Raw genomic sequence first — 20222 nt, forward strand, 5'->3', positions numbered from 1 at the left:
GGGCACTTGGCGGGCGTCCCAGTGCCCGTGGGCAGAGCGTTCCCTGGGTACGGAAGCGCGTACTCACGCCTTCCTCGTGCGGTGGGTTTTCTTGCGTGGCGGAAGGCTGGGTGAGGATAGTAGTAAGGCGGTTCGTTATTTGATGAAGGCTTTATTAAGATGGAATTAAAACGGAAAATCCCCTTTATTCATACTGATTCTTGTATGGGCCCTGAAACTGCAGCTCTGGTGTATTAGGACGATGCTCCAACCAAGGGAGCGACCCAGCCGGGGTAAAAAAAATGCCTTTTTTTTAACCTCTAAAATTGTTTTGTTGAAAAAACTGTTTTCATTCAAAACAAAACAAAACAAAAAGACACACCTCATTGGTTCCTTTTTTGCAGATGCGTGTCATTCCTCACTGATACCAACCGGAGAAAATGTAAAAAATACATTACGATAGTTTAGTGTTTAAGTCACTGTTTTGAGGTGTGGGATGGGAATGGAGACTTTTCTATGCTCTCGCTTCGATCGGTCAGTAACATCCTCAGGGGAACCAGCCTTGTCGTTTCTTACTTCCTTTTCTTTTTTAAATCCGTGACCCCGTTTTCTGAGGAGCAACAGAGCTGGTCAGAGCCGCACGGGGCGGGGCCCAGGAGGCGGCGGCTCCGGTTACCCCAGAGATGAGCCGGTGCCGGGGGGTGGCCCGGGCCCTGGTTCCCAGACCATTGTTTTCCCTGTGGAGTGTCTCTAGATTAGTTGGCGCTATGGTTACTGTTGCACAGAAGAGACGCAGTGTCAGGCTCGACTTTGACGTTCTTTAGATCCGGGCGTTTGGTAAGATGGAGTTTGAGTGGTTGGCGGCTTTATGTCCTGCTCGGAGGAGTGGCTCCCAAATAGCACAGGAACCAGAAGCAGCGATGAAAACCAAATGCTTCAACAGCGAAGTTGCTTTCAGGTTGGGTTTAGCCAAACCGTTCCCAGGGGGCGGCGGGGTGGAGAGGATGGCAGCCGTCCCATTGGAACCAACTGGCGAACTTGGGACGCAGGCTCGGAAATGCGCTCTGCACGCCGGTGAGCGCGCTGGGCTTTTAGGCACCAGGCGAGCCCCGACTGGCTCCGTGACCCATGTCCCGGGAGGCGCCTGAGACAGGCGGGCCTGGCCACACACCCTCCCCCAGGCGCTGCACGCAGACTTAGACCCCATTCCGCTCGCACCTGGTTCCCTACTAACGTCCGATGGAAAGAAAGAAAAGGCTTTAGCAGCGTCTTCCTCGGAGCAGATGCTCCCCCACAGACACAGGGCCCGTCCTCCTTCGGGGCAGGCGTCCTGGTGATGGACGCCTTAGGCGGGTTTGCAGTGTTTACAGCCGATCGTCAGCTCGCCTTGTCTGCGCTCAGCGCCTGTTAACGGGCTGCGAGGAAACGGAGAGAAGTTAAGTCGAGGTTAAGGATCGGACCTCTCCTCGCAGACATGTGCCTCATCTGAAGGGGCGTCTTGGTTTCTGGCCCCGGGTCAGCGGTGGCGGGATCCTGGTTAAGGAACGCGGGCAGTGACATCATTCCCGAGCAGGTAGCCGTTTCCTGGGCAGCGGGTGCGTGGGGACTGCGACTTCCTGTCCTTCCTTCATCGGAGGAATGTCCTTGTTGAAGCGGGAGGTCCTCCTCGAGTCCGTGATCCCTGTCAGACATTTAACTTAAAAAAAATAGCCAGAGAGCAGGCGTTTGATGTTTGGGCTGGCATCCTGAGAAAGGACCCTCAGTGAGCCTGTATTTGGCGGGCTAGCCACTCTTCCCCGTTTTGCCCGGAGGTGTGGCTCAGTGGTTGAGCGTCGACCTATGAGCCAGGAGGTCAGGGTTCAATTCCCGGGTTTCGTGCTCAATGCCAGTAGGGGGCGTGCAGGAGGCAGCCGATTCATGATTCTCTCTCATCATGGATGTTTCTTTCCATCCCTCTGTCCCTCTCCCTTCATGTCTGAAATCAATAAAAATATTAAAAAATATATTAAAAAGCATCTTCTAGGGTTTGTTTAGAATCCTCCACTCTTTGTAAAGACCTTTCACGGGCAATGCACCCCCTTATTTTGGAAACCGGCCTTGGGTTTGAGTCAGAACCCGGTGGGAGAGAGGCGCCTGGGGGGAGTTTGGGCCCCGGGAGGCGCGGGGATGTTATTACCATCACACGGAGGGGGGACGGCGTTTCTGCCCGATGCTCGTGGTCTGTCTGCATTCCGCGCAGCGTGTGCGAGTTCGGTCTCCCCCCCGCGTTCCTCCCCACCTGCTCCCGCTTTTCCTGCACGAAAATTTATTTCTGTTTGTCAAATTTGATTTTCTTTCGCTATGTGATCCTTCTCAGGATATTACTGAGATTGCTCCAGAGAATATAAAATTTCGCAAGGATCGCTCTTTATATTAAGTTTCAAAAAAACGGATTTGCCCTCAGGCGATGATTAATTTCTGCGTCTTGGGCTTCTGAAGGCTGGGGACTCGGACAGGAAAAGGAAGTGTAGGTCCCTGGAGGTGGAAGGCGCTGTGAGGGGTCATGGAGGACACCGCTGCCTCTAGAGTGTCCAGGGCCAGGCTGACCCGAGATCACAGAGGCTTAGGAAGTGACCCTCGCGTGGCTGCGGAGTGCCCGGCCTGCTGCCCACTCATTGCCATCCGGGTCCCAGGGGCTGGATGCTGACCCCGAGGGGCGCGCAGGCATTGCACGGAGATCAGGGCGTTATTATTGTTATTACTTTTTTTGGGAATTATTCTTTTGATGAAACCACAGTCTCTGCTGCAGCAAGATTCGGGCTTTGCCTCCTGCTGGTCTGAGGGAGCCCTCCGCCTGGGAGCTCTTGGGGGGCAGAGGCTGGGTGTGATCTGCCTGCAGCCGAGCTCTGCCAGCGCGGTGCCTGGCGCATGGCATGTGGGCGCAGGCGCTGGGAGGATCAGCGACAGTCCCGGGAGGAAACCCCGGGGTTTGCTGTGCTCGGGAAGGCCGTTAAAAGATGCGCTGCCCCTGCCAGGCGAGCAGAGGAAAGGTGCCCGCTCACTGCCCCCCTCCGCGTGGAGAGCCTGCGGCTGTGTGTGAGTGGGTGTGTCCGCTCCTGGCCTCCCCGATGGCGTGCCCCTGGCTTTCGTGGACGTGACTGTGGTCGTGCTCCCGTCTGCTCCTGCCTGTGCGGAGGTGCACTCCTGCCGTCTCGGGGTACCCGGTCCGCGGCTCCCGCTGCTGGTGGGCGGCCCCACGTTTCACTCTCTGCCCTCTGGGCGCCCCCACGCCTCCACTTCCCACCACCCCGGTCCCCCAACCCCGAGCTTCCTGCCTGTGGCCACTTCCTGTTTCTGAGCTAATTCCGACACCCCGGTTTCTAAGGGTTGCCTTTGGTGCAGCCAAAACCCGGCGTGTGGTTACCATGTGGGGGTTGGCCCAGCACGCACCCTCCCCATGCAGGCGGGGGTTCTGGGCTTGGTCCTTGGGCTCCTGCGGGTGGAGTTGCATGTGAGCTGAGTGTGTGGCCTGAAGTGACCTCAGGGCGACGGGGCTGAGGAAACACTGACGTCAGGCTGTGTGGGGTGCTGGGCGGCTGGGGTGCTGGGGGGCTAGGGAGCTGGTGCTGCCGAACCCACGGGCTTTACAGGGACAGCCTCTGCCCTCAGCCCGAGGGCGGTGCCGAGGGTGTGGTCCGGCCTGGCCCCTCTTTGAAAGGACTCTTCCCTTTAATGCGGAATCCTGCCAACAGCTGCCCCATGTCCGCCTCCGCCCTCGCTGCTGTCTCCCCTCCCCACCCGAGGGACGGGGATTGAGTGTGGGCCAGGACCCCGAGGGGGTCGGGCTGGTGCCGGGGCTGCTGCTTCCTGTCGGGGCCTTGGCCACAGAAGCACTTTGTGCGTCCGTCGCCGCCCCGGGGCCCAGCTCCTCGGCGTGGAAGCGGCAGGAAGTCCGCTCTCAATGGCACGTCTGTTGTCGGGCAGCTCTCGATCCGAGGATGCGGGCATTCGCACTTGGCAGCGACCCCAGCGCAAGTCAGACAGAAGGAGGGATGGGAGGACGCGTTCTCAGGAGCCTGCCAAGTGGGCACAGGGTCCTCCCCGGAGCGTGCTGCTTAGCCTCGGGCGACGCCCTCCAGGCCCCTGTGGCAGATGGCGGGGGAGGAGCGGTGGCTGCCCGCTCAGGCCCTCCCAGGCCACCAGCACAGTCTGCGGGCAGCCCAGTCGCACATCCCAAAGCGCTGGGATCTTTCCGTCCTGGTGGCTTCCAGGGTCAGCAAAGCGATGCGCGCTCCTCTGCGTGCGGTGTCAGGGCCCCAGGACGCCTCCTCGCACTGACCTCTCCCCTTTGTGTTTGTTTAGGCTGGTACAGAGGTTACACCTTAAGGAAAAAGTCTAAGAAGGTAAGTTGTTCTTCTCATTGAACCCAGTGCACGTCCCTCCCTACATCACCCGTGAGAGGAAACCAGTTCCCTCTCGTCCCTGTCTGCGCCTTCTCCTCGTGCCTCTTTCTCTGGATTTAAACGCTGTGGGTGCAGTGCCGACCGCCCTCCAGCGTATTCTGGCCAGTGTGTGTGCGTAGGAACTGCAGCTGCGTGTCCCCGAGCGAATTGCTGGACTGATTCACTGTGACCCGTGAATCCTCTTCTTTTCCTGGTAGAATTTTGGATCCTCGTTCAGCAAAGGAATGATCTGGGTAGAAGGACTTCAGAAAACAGCAGCGACAAAAGGCGGAGAACGTGCCCCGATTTTCAATGGTGTATCATCCTCGATGGCAAATGAATAGATTTGCGAGGCCCACGCAGGCCTGCTTTTCTCTGAATGACGCCCGTTTTATGCCGCTGTGTTGCTCGCAGACGAAGGCGCCTCTGTGCCCCGGGCAGCCTGCACGCGTGGTGTGTGTGTGAGCTTCTGAGGCCGAGACCTGCCATTACAGCTCGGTCGCTGTGGTGGCCTCTCCATTCTTAGCTCCGTAAACCCAGGGATGGCTCTCCTGTGTCCTCCTGTGACGTGGAGTCCTCCCGGCTGTGGTCAGGCGGCCACATTCGCTGCTGTGTGCTTTCATGCCTAATTATGCTTGACAGAGGGTTCATCTTCCTCCTCTTTCCTAACCTTGCCTCTCATTATCTCCTGGCTGGGCTGGGCTCCGCTCGCGGTCCGGAGCCTGTAACCACGGCTTCCGCAGTCAGCGGCTCCAGCCAGGCCTTCCCACCCACCCCGCCAGCCCAGACTGGGCGGCGGGTCCCCACCCAGCCGGTGCCCGGGGGCCTGGAGGTTGGGACCAGCCTTTAACTGGCTGGGTGGTGGGGTAGATTTCCCCAGGGGAAGCCGGGTCCATGGATGCCCCTTCTGTGATGGGAGTGCCTTCCTGCCAGAGCAACCCCGATTGATCTGAGGATCCTGGACCCCACGGACTGCAGTCTTTCTGCCCCCTCCTTCCCGCTCGGCGATAAATCTATTTCTTTATTTTTAAAGGGTTAGACATGATGGCATTCCCAGTCTCTTTTTAAAAAATACATTTTTATTCATTTTTAAAGAGCGAGGCGGGGAGAGATAGAGAGATAGTAACATTGATGAGAGAGGAAGTTATTGATTGGCTGCCTCCTGCAAGGCCCCTCCTGGGGATCCAGCCCGCAACCCGGTCATGTGCTCTGACTTGGAAGGAATCGAACCGGCGACCTCTTGGTTCCTGGGTCGAAGCTTAACCGCTGAGCCACACCGGCCGGGCTGATAGTTCCTTTTTATATGAAATCCGGCCGTGTTCCCGGTCGGCAGGAGGACCAGGAATCGTGGTGGCCGAGCACGTGCCCAGTACGACAGGTGCTGTGTTTTTGGAAGCCCTGTTCGACCCCTTTGGGGCCAGGGGCCAGGGCCACCCGACCAGAAGCTCCTGCTCCCACATCAGGTGCGTCAAAGTCCCCCGTGCCACTGAGTGGATTGCGGCTGTGCGCCCTGAATATTACGCAGGAACCCGTGCCCGGCTGGCGTGGCGCTGCCCGAGGCCTAGCCCTGCCTTTCAGTGCTCCCCTCTGCTCCCCTCCAGGAGGGAGTCTGCGCTCCTTGGTGAGGCTCCTGGCACTTCTGGTCTGTGCCCGGCCCTGAGTGTCCTCTGTAGGCGCTGACTCCTGGGCCCCGTTCAGGGTTCAGTGGGGTCCAGGTGCGTGCTTCACCCAGGAGAGGAGAGCCCTGTAAGCCGTGCTCCCCTAGTGCCAACTGGGCGAACCGCACCAGTTTCCGGATCAGACCTTTGAGAAGGTCTCCGTGGGCCAGGCAGCTGTCGGTGGTCATCTCAGCACTGTGAGGTCAGGAACCATCAGCGACCGTCACCAAAAGTTGCACGTGGGCATCAGTCGGCTGATGGTCGGCCTGCGTCCCGGTCAGCAGTGCAGGTGGGGTGCGGCCCGTGGAGACGGCACAGGACCGCCCTCTGGCATCGTGTCTTTGCAAACACATCACCCTGTTTCTTCCTAACGGATCAGCGGCCTCGTTGAAACGCAAGCTGTGCGTTGCCGTCTTTCACGCTTTGTTTTCTTGGCTCTTTTCCGGGAGGCGTACCGTACCCTACGTTTGCAGAATTAATAGAGACCCAATCGCCCCCACCTTTTCTGGGGACAGTTGTTTGATTGACAGTCAGTAATCATATCGATACTAAAAACTGTCTTTTTTTTCCTCCCCAAAGGGTATATTTCCTGCCTCATATATTCATCTTAAAGAAGCAATCGTTGAAGGAAAAGGGTGAGCCTGGGTTTGATGTTTCCACGAAGGAGGCAGCATTCGGCGTTGCTGCCCTTCCCGTGCAGGGTCCTCGAGGGGCTTGGGCAGTGGGTGTGCCTGGCCGTGGGTGACAGGAGTTTGGGGGAGGAAGGGGGACTTAGGGTTGTGTGCAACATGGTTGTGAGCCTTTGAAGAGTCTGTAGTCAGCCCCTCACCTGCAGTCACTATCCTTGAACCTGCTGTCAACTTTGGAGAGCATCCTAGTGCCCTCTGCTTCCTCGGAGAGCTGCCTCACGACGAGGCAGAGGCCGCGTGGCCCCCCGGCTCGGCAGGCATTTCCGGAAGACTCTGCAGTTTTTGGTACACGTGGAGTTTCGGGGGAACAACCAGTTGTTAAACTGGGACATGTAACATCTACAGTTTGTCCGGCTGTGACGTATGCTTCTTAGAGGTCATCCCAGGGATGTACAAGGTCATTACAAGGGTATTGCAGCAGGGGAACCCAGGAGGCAGGAGTGAGAAATGTCGAGCCAGGTGCGCCCGGGGGGAGAGAGGGACATTCAGATGTTTTCCTTGTTTGTCTCAGCTACATCTTCACTCTCAGTCACACATGTAGGTTATCAAATTACTAATCAGATGATTGCCGCATAATGACGCCTCTCTGGCTGATTGCAAAATTGCCTCTCCAAGCCCCGCACTCCCCCCGCGGAGGGCACCAGCTCAGCTCCCGAGGCCCATTAAAGCGGAGAAAGCCACTGAGAGGCATGCACGTGATGGCCGGAGTGTGGTCTTCTTTTATACAGACAAGATGTTTTGCATGCAGGATTGAAAGTAAATAAATTAAAGGGGCGATGAAGAAGGCAGGCTGTGGGACTTTCACCCCCTTGTGGAAATGACTGAATAAGGGACGCCATTTGTGTTTTCCATCCGTCTCCATAGGCAACAGGGTAGCAGTCAGATCGTAGATGATTAATTTTTTAAAAAATATTTTGATGAATACAAGCAAATACATGGAAACTGTAATTATGAGGCATAATAGTAAAGCGAACAAGAGATTATTTTAGCTCTCAGCAAATAGAGTCGCACCCTGCCCGACAGAGAGACGGGCACAGAGGGACAGAGACACCCTTGTCCTGTGCCTGGGGCTGGTGGAAGGTGGATGGAGAACTGGAGGAAACTGGCAGCTTAGAAACAGGGTCCCTGCCGCTGCTTCCCGCCGCCTGTCACTGTTCTCCATGCTGCTACCGGCCGGTCTCCCCTCCACTGCTCCCTCCCAATCCCACCTGCCTTTCCCTTCCCTCCGGGCCCAGAGCCTCCTGCCTTCAGACCGCACGGGTGATCTCCTTCCTCCTCCTTCCTCCTTCGCCTTCCCTTCTCCTGGTCCTGGTCGGGCATACACAGGAGGCAACTGATCGCTATGTCTCTCTCATCCAGGTTTCTCCCTATCTTTCTCTTTCTCCTCCTCCCTTCTTCCCTGCCACTCTCTCTAAAAATCAACAGGAAAAAAAATCCTTGGGCGAGGACTAACAAAAAAAAACCCAAACAAAACAAGGCAAAACAAAACCCCAGTGCTCACTCACCTAGGTCACGGGTTAAGGACAAGTGAGGGTTAACCTGTTGGGTGGAGAGAAAGGGGAAGGGGTTCATCAGAGCTGGGGTCAGGTGGAATGCCTGTGGCCATTTGAAAGCAGTGACTTGGCTCAGAGTTCGCCACGGGTAACCGCTCCGGCGTTATCACATAATGAGTTTTATGCTCCGTGGAAATGTAGAAGCCATCCTATTCCGAGCCTGCGTTTCAATGCCGCACGGGTTGGTTGTAATTTGGGGCACGTCTGAGATAGATGGGTACAGGTGATGAAGGCACCTTCCGCATCCCAGACCTTGACGCCCGGAAGACTTTTGCGGGTATCACCCTCCTGCTTGGCCTGGGCTTGACGTTGGAGGTGGGCGGATTGCACTGCGGGTAACAGACAAGCATTCTCGGGCTTTGTCCAAGCACCACCTGCCGCCCTTAGAGACTCATGCTGTCTTACGTGTGGCTCCAGCCCTGTGTGCATCTTCTCTCTGTGCTGATTTGGTCTACGGCCTGGGTTTGGAATTTACAGGTTTCCACTCGCAGGGATTACGGAGCCGTGAACTTAGCTGCCTCTCCGCCTCTCTCCCCAGGCAAGATGAAACGGTCATCCCCGGCGACCTGCCGCTCATTCAGGAGGTCACCACGACGCTACGGGAGTGGTCCACCATCTGGCGGCAGCTCTACGTGGTGAGAGCCCGTGGCATCGCAGCTGAAAGAGTGACAGCGGTCTCGCTGGGCCTTTTCTGTCCCCATCGATGTGTGCCCACCCTTCCCTCCCTCCCCCCCAACCCCCCTCGGAACCTCAAAAGCAGACCTGGGACCAGGCGATAGGCAGAAAAGGCAAAGAAAGGAGCATGGCTTGGATTCTGCTCAGCCTTGGGGGGTCGTGCGCCCTTTGACCTGCTCCGTGTTGGGGTGCGGCTGGTCTCAGCTTCCTTGTGTTGGAAGAGGGACAGGCTGCTTTGCTTTCCAAGAAGGACTGGGCAGTGCTTGTGACGGACCCTCAATGTTTATATTTTGTTCTCGAAGACAAAAACCTGCGTTTAAACTGCAATAGGTGCTCACTTAGGGATTTGGTAGGAGATGATTACTATTTTTTTTTTTTTGCCACTCGGCTGTTACCATTGGAGGAAACTAGTAGCCGTGTGGATTTAAGCGTGACTGTTAGAGGTGGGGATCGTTTCCATACTGGCTTCTTTGTCCGTTTCTGCTGGTTGTGGAAAAAGTCTTCTTATTAAAGCAGAGAGGTTGGGGCCATGGCATCTTCCATTTCCTATTCCCTCAGGGCACAAAAATTCATATTTGCAAAGATTACCTTTTGTTAGCCCTTATTTCTATTCCAGCTGCTGCTTTCTTCTCATATGCTAATGCCGTCAGCTCAGAGCTGGGAGCTGGGCTGTGCAGGGCCGGCAGCCCCCGGGTCTGGGGATCTGGACGCTTCCTGAGACCCCGCAGCTGCGCCCAGGCGGGCTCCTTGGTTTTCATTTTGCAGCCGCTTCCTGCAAACGCACAGTAATGAGCAGTTGCCGTAATTGTTCATCACATGTTCTCCCAGACCTCAACACGTCCAGTTAGCGGCGACGAATGTTTTGTGTAAATCGGAGCAATTTTGTCGTTGCTGTTTCACATTTGACTTAGCAAATTTTAAACAAAATAATGCAGCAAAACAAACAGGAGTGGATGCTGCCTCATGTGTTAGTGGACACGATTTTATGTGATTTATTTATTTTTAAAAAATATTTTTATTGATTTCGGAGAGGAAGGGAGAGGGAGAGAGATAGAAACATCTATGAGAGAGAAACATCAACATTGATCAGCTGCCTCCTGCACGTCCCTTACTGGGGATGGAGCCTGCAACCAGGGCCTGTGCCCTGACCAGGAATCGAACAGTGACCTCCCAGTTCATAGGTCGATGCTCATCCACTGAGCCACGTGGGCTGGGCAGTGGACAGGGTTTTAGCCATATTGCCCTGAAGCAGGCATTCCAATGGCTCCTTTGGTCTCCTTTTAAAGAATTTATATTTGCCTTTTATGGACCTACATTGTGGGATTTGTACAAAGCCATTAGTACTATTATGCTATTTTTATTTTTATTTTTTGTGATTACTTTTTGCATTACTGTGTTGTAGACAATTTAGCAAAATATTAAGGATGTTAGCTATTTGCTAAGGCTTTAGAAAAATGGGCCGGGAGAATTAATAAGAGGGGAACAAAAACAATTTTTCAGTAAACCATTAATTTTGACCATTTGGTTTTCATTTAATAAATGAACATCAGGATCATACCATAAAGAGAGTTCATGGGATGTTAGTGTGTTATATGATGATGGAGGTGGGGGTCTTAGGAATTCGTTGAAAGGAGGTGACGTACTGGAAGTAGTGGACGAGAGATTCAGGGATGTGGAGGAGACGTTACTTTAACAGGCAGCGATGATCACATTTAAATCTTTTATAGGGATCGTAGGTTAGAATTTTACCGACTCAGGTGTCCCCTAGATTTCTTTTCACAGGAAGAACCACGGGGCTATTTTCCCTTTGGACGGTCCCTAGTTTCCTTGGCCAGTTGACCTCTCGCAGGTGCAAAACTGTGGCTCTCCTCTGTACCGTCCCGCCCTGGAGATGGGTGGACGGTGAGAGGACGTGTGGATCCTGCACCTTCCTTGCGTTTCCCTTTTGGCTCATCGACTGAGATCCTGCTTCTTGCAGGAGCCTCCCGCCTGTGTGTCGGCAAGACCTCGGTGCTCTGGGCCGCTGCGCAGAGATGCCAGTCCGGGCAGGCGGGAGCTGTAGGCTCGGACTGACTCCGAAGGGGTCCGTGGTTGCCCCGAGGGGCGTTACCCAGTGGGCTGGCTCTGAGGCTCTCGGGGCGCACCCGGCTCTGGTCGGCCTGCTGAGTCAGAGTTGCCTCGTTGCAATGCAGACACGATGTTGAGGGTCACGCATTACTTTTTTATTCTTTTCATCTTTTAGTGTCTGGTAGGAACCACATTCCATAGAACGTCTTTTTTTAAATTTTTAAATATATTTTTATTGATTTCAAAGAGAGGAAGGGAGAGAGAAAGAGAAACATCAATAATGAGAGATCATCACTGACTGGCTGCCTCCTGCACGCCCCCATTGGGGATGGAGCCCACAACCCAGCATGTGCCCTGACTGGGAATTGAACCCTGACCTCCTGGTTCATAGGTGACGTTCAACAACTGAGCCAGGCCGGCCGGGCTAAAATGCCTTTTAATCGGACATAAGTTACATTCTGTCCTATAAGGCATTCACTGCACGTGTATTTGGCAAACATGCCCCCCCCACCCCCCACCCCCCAGTGCTGGGTTATGCCAGAGCGCTGACCTTGGCTTCTCCGCCCCCTCCGTGCAGCAAGACAACAGGGAGATGTTCCGCAGCGTGCGGCACATGATCTACGACCTCATCGAGTGGCGGTCGCAGATCCTCTCCGGGACGCTGCCCCAGGACGAGCTCAAGGAGCTGAAGAAGAAGGTCACCGCCAAGATCGACTATGGAAACAGGTGTGTTCGTCTGGGAGATGATTTCACGCTTAAGCGATCCGGTGCGATAACGTCGATCGAAGCCTGGAGGAGACTAAACTCCTGTTTTACCGTAAAGCCAAACTTCCCACGGCCGGGCAGTGGCGTGGTTTTCATGTTTAAAGGGAGGAGCGTTTTCTGTTGCATCTCGAACACCAGGGGTTTTCCGAGTCGCAGTAGAACCTGCTGTTCTCTTCAGGAAGTGGGGTGAGGGGCCTGCCCTTGGCCTGGTGATTCCCCCCCCGCCCCAACCCCATGGGTTCTAGAGACAGGATCTTTGACATTGTCACGTGAAACCCATTTCATGGCCATCTGCCTGGAAAACCCACACTGTGGAGCTTTGATGTTATTTTCCGTGAGAGCATTGTGTTTCCAAGTTATGTCCAGAGACCACCTGCCTAGTTTGGCTGCTGGAAGCTGCCAGAGTACCTAATGCGGGGACAACGCGGTTAAGAAAGGAGGTGTTTCCAACGGGGATTTACTCCTTTGATGGGAAGCACAGTCGCTGGGAAGACAGTGTTTTGCCCGAGGAACTCGAGTGCGCGCCGCCATTTCTCTCTAGCCCAGGGCGCCGCACATAGCTCCCTAGGTCCTTCTTCAGGGAGAAAACGATATAAAATAGAATCACAGTGTTGCAACATTGATGTTAAAGCAGCTTCCGGGAAACATTTGACAAAGGCCATTTGATTAAAGTCAAGGACCCTCTTTCTAGGAAAACGCATGTAGCGACGCACGCACGGCTTTGCATATGATGTCTTGGGCGTTCCCAGCCCCCTTTCCTCAGTGGAGCTTCGGCGTCCAGCGTGTTCGTCTCTGACGGGCTAGAATCAGGGGTGGGCAAACTTTTTGACTCAAGGGCCACAATGGGTTCTTAAACTGGACTCAGAAGAAGGAGCTGCGGCCGTGTTTCCCGACGTTGCCGTGTTAACGTTGCTGCTGGTGAAGGAGCGGAGGGGAGAGCAAGAGAACCCGCGGGCCGTAGTTTGCCCACGGCTGGATTCTCTTGTTCGGCTAAGATGCTCCTTGCTAGTGATTCGGAGCCTCTGAGCAGTGGTTGCTGAGAAAGCCACAAAGAATGGTTGGCAGGCCACTCCCTGTAATGGCACGTGGCATTCTGGGAGGAGCGTGGGTGCCGCCAGGAGAGGGTCCTGGCTCAGAATCCAGGCTCTGGGCTCCTGCAGGTGGCTCCCTGAGGTGAAGTGTCCTCCTTTGGGAAGCGGGTCTGGCCATCTGCCTTGGCAGGAGGTGGTGAGGCGTCGGTGGCAGGATGGATGTGCACAGCAGGTCGGCACCGGCCTGGGTCCGCTCCGCAGGATGCTGATTCTGTGCGGGGAGCTTTGTCAGCCTGGACCTTCTGGCCAGGCCTAAACCCAGGAGCTTAGCAGCTCCGCCCACACCCCAGTGGACCCCCTCCCCAACTCATTAGCATGGACTCCACCCACCTGGAAGCGACCCCGCCCACACAGCACTAACTGTCCAGGGGCCCTTGCAGGGCTGGGGGAAGCAGTAGAATTTGCAAAGACAACTAATGAGAGCTGACATGGCTGCTGTAGAAATCGTCTTTCTGTTCCTCTCGGGGCGCCGTAGTCATTGCAGGGACCGAGGCTGTGTCCACGCGGGACAGGGACTCTTTGCTTAAAAGCCTGTGTGCTCTCGTGCCCCTGACAGGCCGCCATGGGTCCTGCTTCACCATCAGTGAGTTTGCTTCATTGGTATTAAAAGGAAAAAGTTAGATTTCTGTGGTTGCTGTCCAAACGGTGAACTCTAAATGTGCCTGACGGGTGGTCTTACTCCCATCACAGCGGGCGCTGGTGGCCCTCAGGGAAAGAAGCCGGGGGTCAATGTGTCGGGATGGAGTCTTTATTGCCACGTCCACGTTCCTCTTCACCTTGTGCCCATGAAAGACATTCTCTAGTGGAAATTGTCTTTCTTTAAACAGACTTTCCTAGGTTCTATGGTTAAAAACGTATGACAGTTTTCTGCTTCAATAGACCTGTGAATGGCAGGCAGGAAGTCTCAAAGGCAAAGTGTCAGTCATCGATGGTCTAGATCAGCGGTTCTCAACCTGTGGGTCGCGACCCCTTTGGGGGTCGGACGAACTTTTCACAGAGGTCGCCTCAGACCATCGGAAAACACATATATAATTACATATTGTTTTTGTGGTTAATCACTATGCTTTAATTATGTTCAATTTGTAACAAATTGGGAGTCACCACAACATGCACTGTATTAAAGGGTCATGGTATTAGGAAGGTCGAGAACCACTGGTCTAAATCCTCATGTTTTCGTACCACCGTGGCACAACCCTTTCTTTATATACTCACCTTTGTTCCTTAAATAGAAATGATGGTTAAAAAAAAAAAAAATCACCAAACCAGTTTGCTGGATATGGGAAAAGAGAGAGAATGTTGCCAAAAAAAACATGTAGCTGTGGATGGATAGCTCTATCGGCCAGACGCTGCTCACGGTTTCCGTCGGCTACTGTATTTCACCGTCTGGCCAGAAAGTTGCTTGCTGCTGTCGTGGATAACTTCCATCTGTTTGGCGTTGAAACACGGAACCTGTTCCTTGCAGATCCTCTGATGGGCTAGCGTAGGGATTAGAACTGACTCGAAGTAGAAGGACGCTGTGCGGTGGGAACAGTTACAGCGTGTGGGTGCGTTCAGCCATTGATACTGTTCATATAGCAACTAATAATGCACTTGTCACTTGGGCGGATAGATCTGTGACATTTCTCACCGTAAGACAATGGAAGTTTTTGTTACTGATTTATTTTTTGGATTCCCAGGGAAGTGACCTTGCAGAATTACGTTTCCTGAATATTTGTGGGTGACCCCGACTTTCGATGGTGTTTTTCTCTGCTCAGCTACTTGGCCTGAAGGTGTGTTAGGAGAAGTCAAAGCCCTTGGTCGTTGTGCCTGAAGTTCTGAGTTCTTGTTGTTCCAGAATTCTCGATTTGGACTTGGTGGTGAGAGACGAGGATGGGAACATCTTGGATCCGGAACTAACCAGCACCATCAGCCTCTTCAGAGCTCATGAAGTGGCGTCCAAACAAGTGGAGGAAAGGTTACAGGAAGAAAAGGTGCGCGCAGCGCTCCGCAGTCCGCCATTCACCTCTGGGCGCTGCTCCCAGTAGCAGCTTCAGCTCTAACGAGTCCAGCACCGGCCAAGCCAGGCTGCGCACCGGAAAGGACCCGCGCAGCACAGCCCACAGCGTGCTCCACACGGTGGTGAACGGAGTGGGGCCTGCTGCCAGGCGCGGTGCTGCTGGCCTGGAAGGATTCCATCCCTCTCTGTGCAGGGTGTTAGCAGGCAGGGCCTTTTTATATTTATTTTTTATTTATTATTTAAAAATATGTTTTTATTGATTTTAGAGAGAGAGGAAAGGAGAGGGAGAGAGAGAAACATCAAAGAGAGAGAGACATCGATCGGCTGCCTCCGGCACGCCTCCTCCCGGGGATCGAGCCCGCAACCCGGGCATGTGCCCTGGTTGGGAATTGAACCGGGGACCTCTTGGTTCATTGGTTGGCGCTCAACCACTGAGCCACGCCAGCCGGGTGGGAGGCAGGATTCCAATGACACTTGTTCTCACCTCCTGGGAAACGACACTTGATTCTGCACAGCTTCTTGGCCATGTGTCGGGGTGACATTTTAAGCCCGACGGGGGCAGGAACACACGTCTTAGTGAGCTTTCTCATCTTCCGTGGCCTTTCGAGGCATCCTGAGTAGAGAGTAGGTTTTCGGGGTCTGTGAAATGATTGCGGGTCTCTGAGGAAAGTACTCCGTCTGCGCCCCGGTGGCTGTGGCTGCCACCTGGGGTGCTGTTACGTTCCGCTGGCTGCTTGCCGGTTATGAGAACTCAGGGACAAGGAAGTGACTGTGCCCGTGTGCTGGCGGGTTTCGCCCGGCTTTCTGTTCTGTGGGAGATGAATAAAAGGGCAAGGGCTGGCGAAGAGTGCTGCTAATGTTGCCTTTCCACATTGCTTCCACTTCCAGTCCCAGAAGCAGAACATGGACATCAGCCGGCAGGCGAAGTTCGCCGCCACCCCCTCCCTGGCCTTGTTCGTCAACCTCAAAAACGTGGTGTGCAAAATCGGAGAGGATGCCGAGGTGCTCATGTCCCTCTATGACCCCGTGGAGTCCAAGTTCATCAGGTCGGTGCCATCCTGATGCTGGGACAGCAGCCCCGAGCCGTCCCAATGTCTTACTCCTGCAAAGAGCCCTCGGGGCCCCACGGGCCACACTCCCCCTAAGCGGCTGACCCCTCTGCTCTCCCGGGACAGTGTGGTGGCAGCAGCCCAGGCTCTGGGCCAGGGTCAGCCTTCTGTACACGGGTACTTTTTTTTCTAATATATCTTTATTGATTTCAGAGAGAGAACCATTGTTGATCCATGATGAGAGAGAACCACTGATCAGCTGCCTCCTGCAGGCCCCTACTGGGGATCGAGCCCGCAACCCGGCCTGTGCCCTGACCGGGAATCAAACCCCGACCTCCTGGTTCATAGGTCGATGCTCAACCACTGAGCCACACTAGCCGGGCTTCATGGGTCCTTTACCTTGCGAAGTTTCAGGGGCCCAGCGACTGAAGATGGAAGTAACACTTGTTTCCTCTGTTCTTGGGGGCGATAGACCCGGCTCCCCCACTCTTACCCTCCTCTTCATCTCCTTGTTTGAACTTCCCTTCTCTGTGACTGTCCCTGTGGGCAGTGTCTAGACTGGGGCCTGCCCCGTGGAGCCTCCCAGTTAATCGCTATGCAGTGAAACGCAGTAAACCCCGTCTGGCACGCTGTCCGTGCTGGTGTGGTCCTCTCTTTCCCACTTCCTTGCTTTTGTCCCTCAGTACGACCTTCTCTTTGTCCAGATGGAAAGAAGGATGGTTTGAGTTATGTGTGAAGCGTGTGTGTGTGGTGTGTGTGTAAAACTCCAGTATCTTCACGCGTGTTACTCAGAATTTAAAAAGTGAGTGTGCACCTGGAAACAGGCCATGTGAGTGGATTTTACGCTCACGTCACATACGGGCTTTGTGTCTCCGGACAGAGGCCCCGTCATACCTGGCTTGTCAGGCTGTGAAACAACGCCGTGCTTATTTCCTACCGTAAATGAGTGAGTGGGGAATTTTATTTATTTAAAAAAACACATTTTTATTGATTTTAGAAAGAGAGGAAGGGAGAGGGATAGAGAGAGAGAGAAACCTCCATGAGAGAGAAAGCGATGTCGATGGGCTGCCTCCTGTATGCCCCCTACTGGTGGTGGAGCCTGGACATGTGCCCTGACTGCGAATTGGACCTCTTGGTTCATAGGTCGACACTCAACCACTGAGCCACAGTGGCCGGTTGAATGGTAAATTTTAGACTGTAGTCATTCTCCATGACAAACATGCTTTAGAAGCAGTAAATGCTGAAATGCCATTTTCAGACAGTTCCTTTGTGACTATAACCCTAGACGCCCGGGGTTGAACAGGGTTGTGTTCAGGCGGATCTCAGATGCCCCCGTGCGGGCAGTCGCTCCTGCCCTCCGTTAGCGGAGCGGCCGCGGTGCTTGGCGTTGACACTGCTCAATGCCCGTGGTTGTCTGCTCTGTGAACCTCCGTGGTGTTAACCATAAGCCAGCGTGGCTGAGCACTGAGCGCCCTGTTATCGATGGAAAAATTAATTTGCTTTTCTTTCTCTTTCCAGTGAAAACTACCTGGTTCGCTGGTCAAGTTCAGGATTGCCTAAAGATATAGACAGATTACATAATCTGCGCGCTGTTTTCACCGTAAGTGCGTCCGGCGATGTTGGCTTGAGTCGCTCAGCGTTCTAATGACTGTGTTTAATGACCCCCGCTCTGACCTCTCCCCACGTGGGCACGTGGGTCTTGGTATGCCCATCATGCATGGTCATGTCGTCATAATGACCCCTTCCCGGAAGTCCTCTGGGGCCCTAGCTTCCCGTAGCATCCCCGAGCAAAGACCGCCGGCGTTACCAGCACACATCTCTCCAGCGCGGACGCAGGTTCCCCCGACGCTGACGACTATAGTTCCCCAGCTCCTTTCTGGCCCTGAGCTACTTCCTGTCCTGAGCTACTTACTAAAAGGCTAAAAGCTGCTCAGGAATGCGTCTGGATGCCTCTTCCCGCTCTGTCCCAGTGGAACCGCATTGAGGGACGGGGTCCGGATAACGTATGGAAATTCATGTTCCTAGGACCTCGGCAGCAAAGACCTGAAGAGGGAGAAAATCAGCTTCGTCTGTCAGATCGTCCGTGTGGGCCGCATGGAGCTGAGGGACAACAACACGCGGAAGCTGACCTCGGGCCTGCGGCGGCCCTTCGGCGTGGCCGGTAACCGTGTCTCCTTGTCCTTGTGGTCTCAAGGCCATCACACTGACCCCGAGGGGAGCTGCTGCTGCATCGGTCAGCTCCTCTGTGGGAGAGAAAATAACCCGTCGGTTCTGTCCCCGGTGGTTTCACGGCCAGGGGCTGCGCAGGGTGCCGCCCGAGGGGCGCGTGCCAATCAGGTGCTTGGTTTCAAAGTGGCCCCCTCTCCTAGGGGCACCCTGGCCCTCATGCTCAGCCTGGAGGGCAGCCTGGCCTTGGAGGTTGTCAGGCCTGCTGGACCTGGCCATGGATTGGCTTAGGAGTGAATTGGCAGCGAGTGGCCAGCAGCCAGGGGGACACAGGCTCCGCCTCCATGTCTGTGCTGGGCTCCGTCTTGTTCGATGGCCGCCCAGGAGGAGGGAGCGCCCGGCTGCCCCTGCCGAGCAGAGCTGTCCGTGGCCCAGCTCTGCCGAGTCGCCTCTTTGGCTGTCACTCATTTCTCACCGTTTGCAGAGGGGGGTGCTCGGGCAGTGCCCCGCCCAGCCCTCTGTCTGTCTGTCCTCCTGCTTTCTGTGCGCCTTGGGATTCCTGCGATGTGTCCGTGGGGAGGGTTCTTTCACTTTTTCTTTTTCTTTTATTTTCATTGATTTCAGGGAGGAAGGGAGAGGGAGAGAGAGATAAAAACATCAATGATGAGAGAGAATCTTATTGGCTGCCTCCTGCACGCCCCCTTGTGGGGATCGAGCCCGCAACCCGGGCATGTGCCCTTGACTGGAATTGAACCTCAGTCTGGCGCACTATCCAGAACCACACCGGCCGGGGTGGTGGAGTTCTTTCTCCCGGACGCGTGGCCGGGTTTCTCACAGGAACAGCAGGGAGCTCGGGCCCAGCATCGTTTTGTCGTTTTGTTTTTAACCCCCTCTAAGCAGGCTTCGTTTCCAGAACAGTTTTAGGTTCACAGCAAAGTTCAGCAGAAAGTACGGAGATTTCAGAATGTTTCTGCCTCCTCCCTCCTCCCACAGGCAGCGCCTCCCCACCACCCACAGCCCCCCACCCCACGTTCCGTTTGCTGCCACGGATGAACCCCATGGCCGCGCCCTCGCCACCCAGAGCCACGTGTACAGCAGGGCTCCCCTTGCTGTTGCCCGTCCTGTGGGTTTTGGTAAATGTCCAATGACTTGTACCCCCCACTTAAGTATCAGACCCAGTTTTCACTGCCCTGGAAGCCCTCTGTGCTCTGCCTGGATTTTTCTGGAAAAACATATCCAGCCATTTAAGTAAATGATTTACTCCTTCCCAAGATTCGGTAACATGCGTTGAGGCAGCACATGCCCCTGTTTACTTCCGGCCGGCTCTGGCGTGGGGTCAGCTCTGGCGTGGGGTCAGCTCTGGCGTGGGGTCAGCTCTGGCGTGGGGTCAGCTCTGGCGTGGGGTCAGCTCTGGCGTGGGGTCAGCTCTGGCGTGGGGTCTGCACTGGACTCTGTGGTGAGTGAAATGTTGAGGGTACGGCGGCCTTTTGCGAGGTCCCCGAGCGCGGATTCAGGCTTCCATTCCTCACCTCCTGAATACGTGCACGAACATTGCACCTCTCTTTTTCAGAACCTGTCGCACCTCTTACGGGTAATCTCATATTATGGTTGAAGCACCTGTAATTTTTCAGGATCCCTATTTCTCTTTCCCACCTCTAGGGTAGTTTTAAGGAGATATTTTATTCTTCCCTCTGATGCATTGGGCTTCCCTGAAGTGACCAGGGAAGTCGCTGACAGTGTGTGTACATGGGCCCTCCCACACCGCTGCTGTGAATGCTGCGGCTGTCAGGTCTCCCATTGATTTTTTTTAGAGAGAGTGGAAGTGGGGGGAGGGAAGAGGGAGGGGGGGGGGAGAGAGAGAGAGAGAGAGAGAGAGAGAGAGAGAGAGAGAGAAAGAAAGAGAGAAAGAGAGAGAGAAACATCGATGTGAGAGAGACACATTGATTGGTTGCCTTCCACACACACCCTGACCAGGGCAGGGATCGAACCTGCAACCCAGGTACATGCCCATGACCGGGAATGGAACCCATGACCCTTTGGTGCCGGGGTGGACACTCCAACATCGAGCCCACTGGCCGGGCAGCTTTCCCCCCCTGTGGATAACAGTGGGATC

The 20222-nt window shown here is 54.8% G+C and overlaps 1 protein-coding gene across 5 annotated transcripts in view; it reads left to right on the forward strand.

The window, feature by feature from the left end:
- Positions 1–20222, forward strand: part of DOCK1 (dedicator of cytokinesis 1) — a 287578-nt gene that overhangs the window by 34748 nt on the left and 232608 nt on the right. For all 5 annotated transcript variants that reach the window (XM_036335669.1, XM_036335666.1, XM_036335667.1 and 2 more), the window contains exons 3-10: positions 4321–4361; positions 6638–6693; positions 8839–8935; positions 11620–11768; positions 14733–14868; positions 15783–15940; positions 17462–17543; positions 17969–18104. In XM_036335669.1, the coding sequence (XP_036191562.1) occupies positions 4321–4361; positions 6638–6693; positions 8839–8935; positions 11620–11768; positions 14733–14868; positions 15783–15940; positions 17462–17543; positions 17969–18104 (855 nt within the window). The remainder of the gene's footprint in view (positions 1–4320; positions 4362–6637; positions 6694–8838; positions 8936–11619; positions 11769–14732; positions 14869–15782; positions 15941–17461; positions 17544–17968; positions 18105–20222) is intronic.

The sequence above is a fragment of the Myotis myotis genome, unplaced genomic scaffold, assembly GCF_014108235.1.
Source record: "Myotis myotis isolate mMyoMyo1 unplaced genomic scaffold, mMyoMyo1.p scaffold_m19_p_15, whole genome shotgun sequence".
Taxonomy (NCBI): Eukaryota; Metazoa; Chordata; class Mammalia; order Chiroptera; family Vespertilionidae; genus Myotis; species Myotis myotis.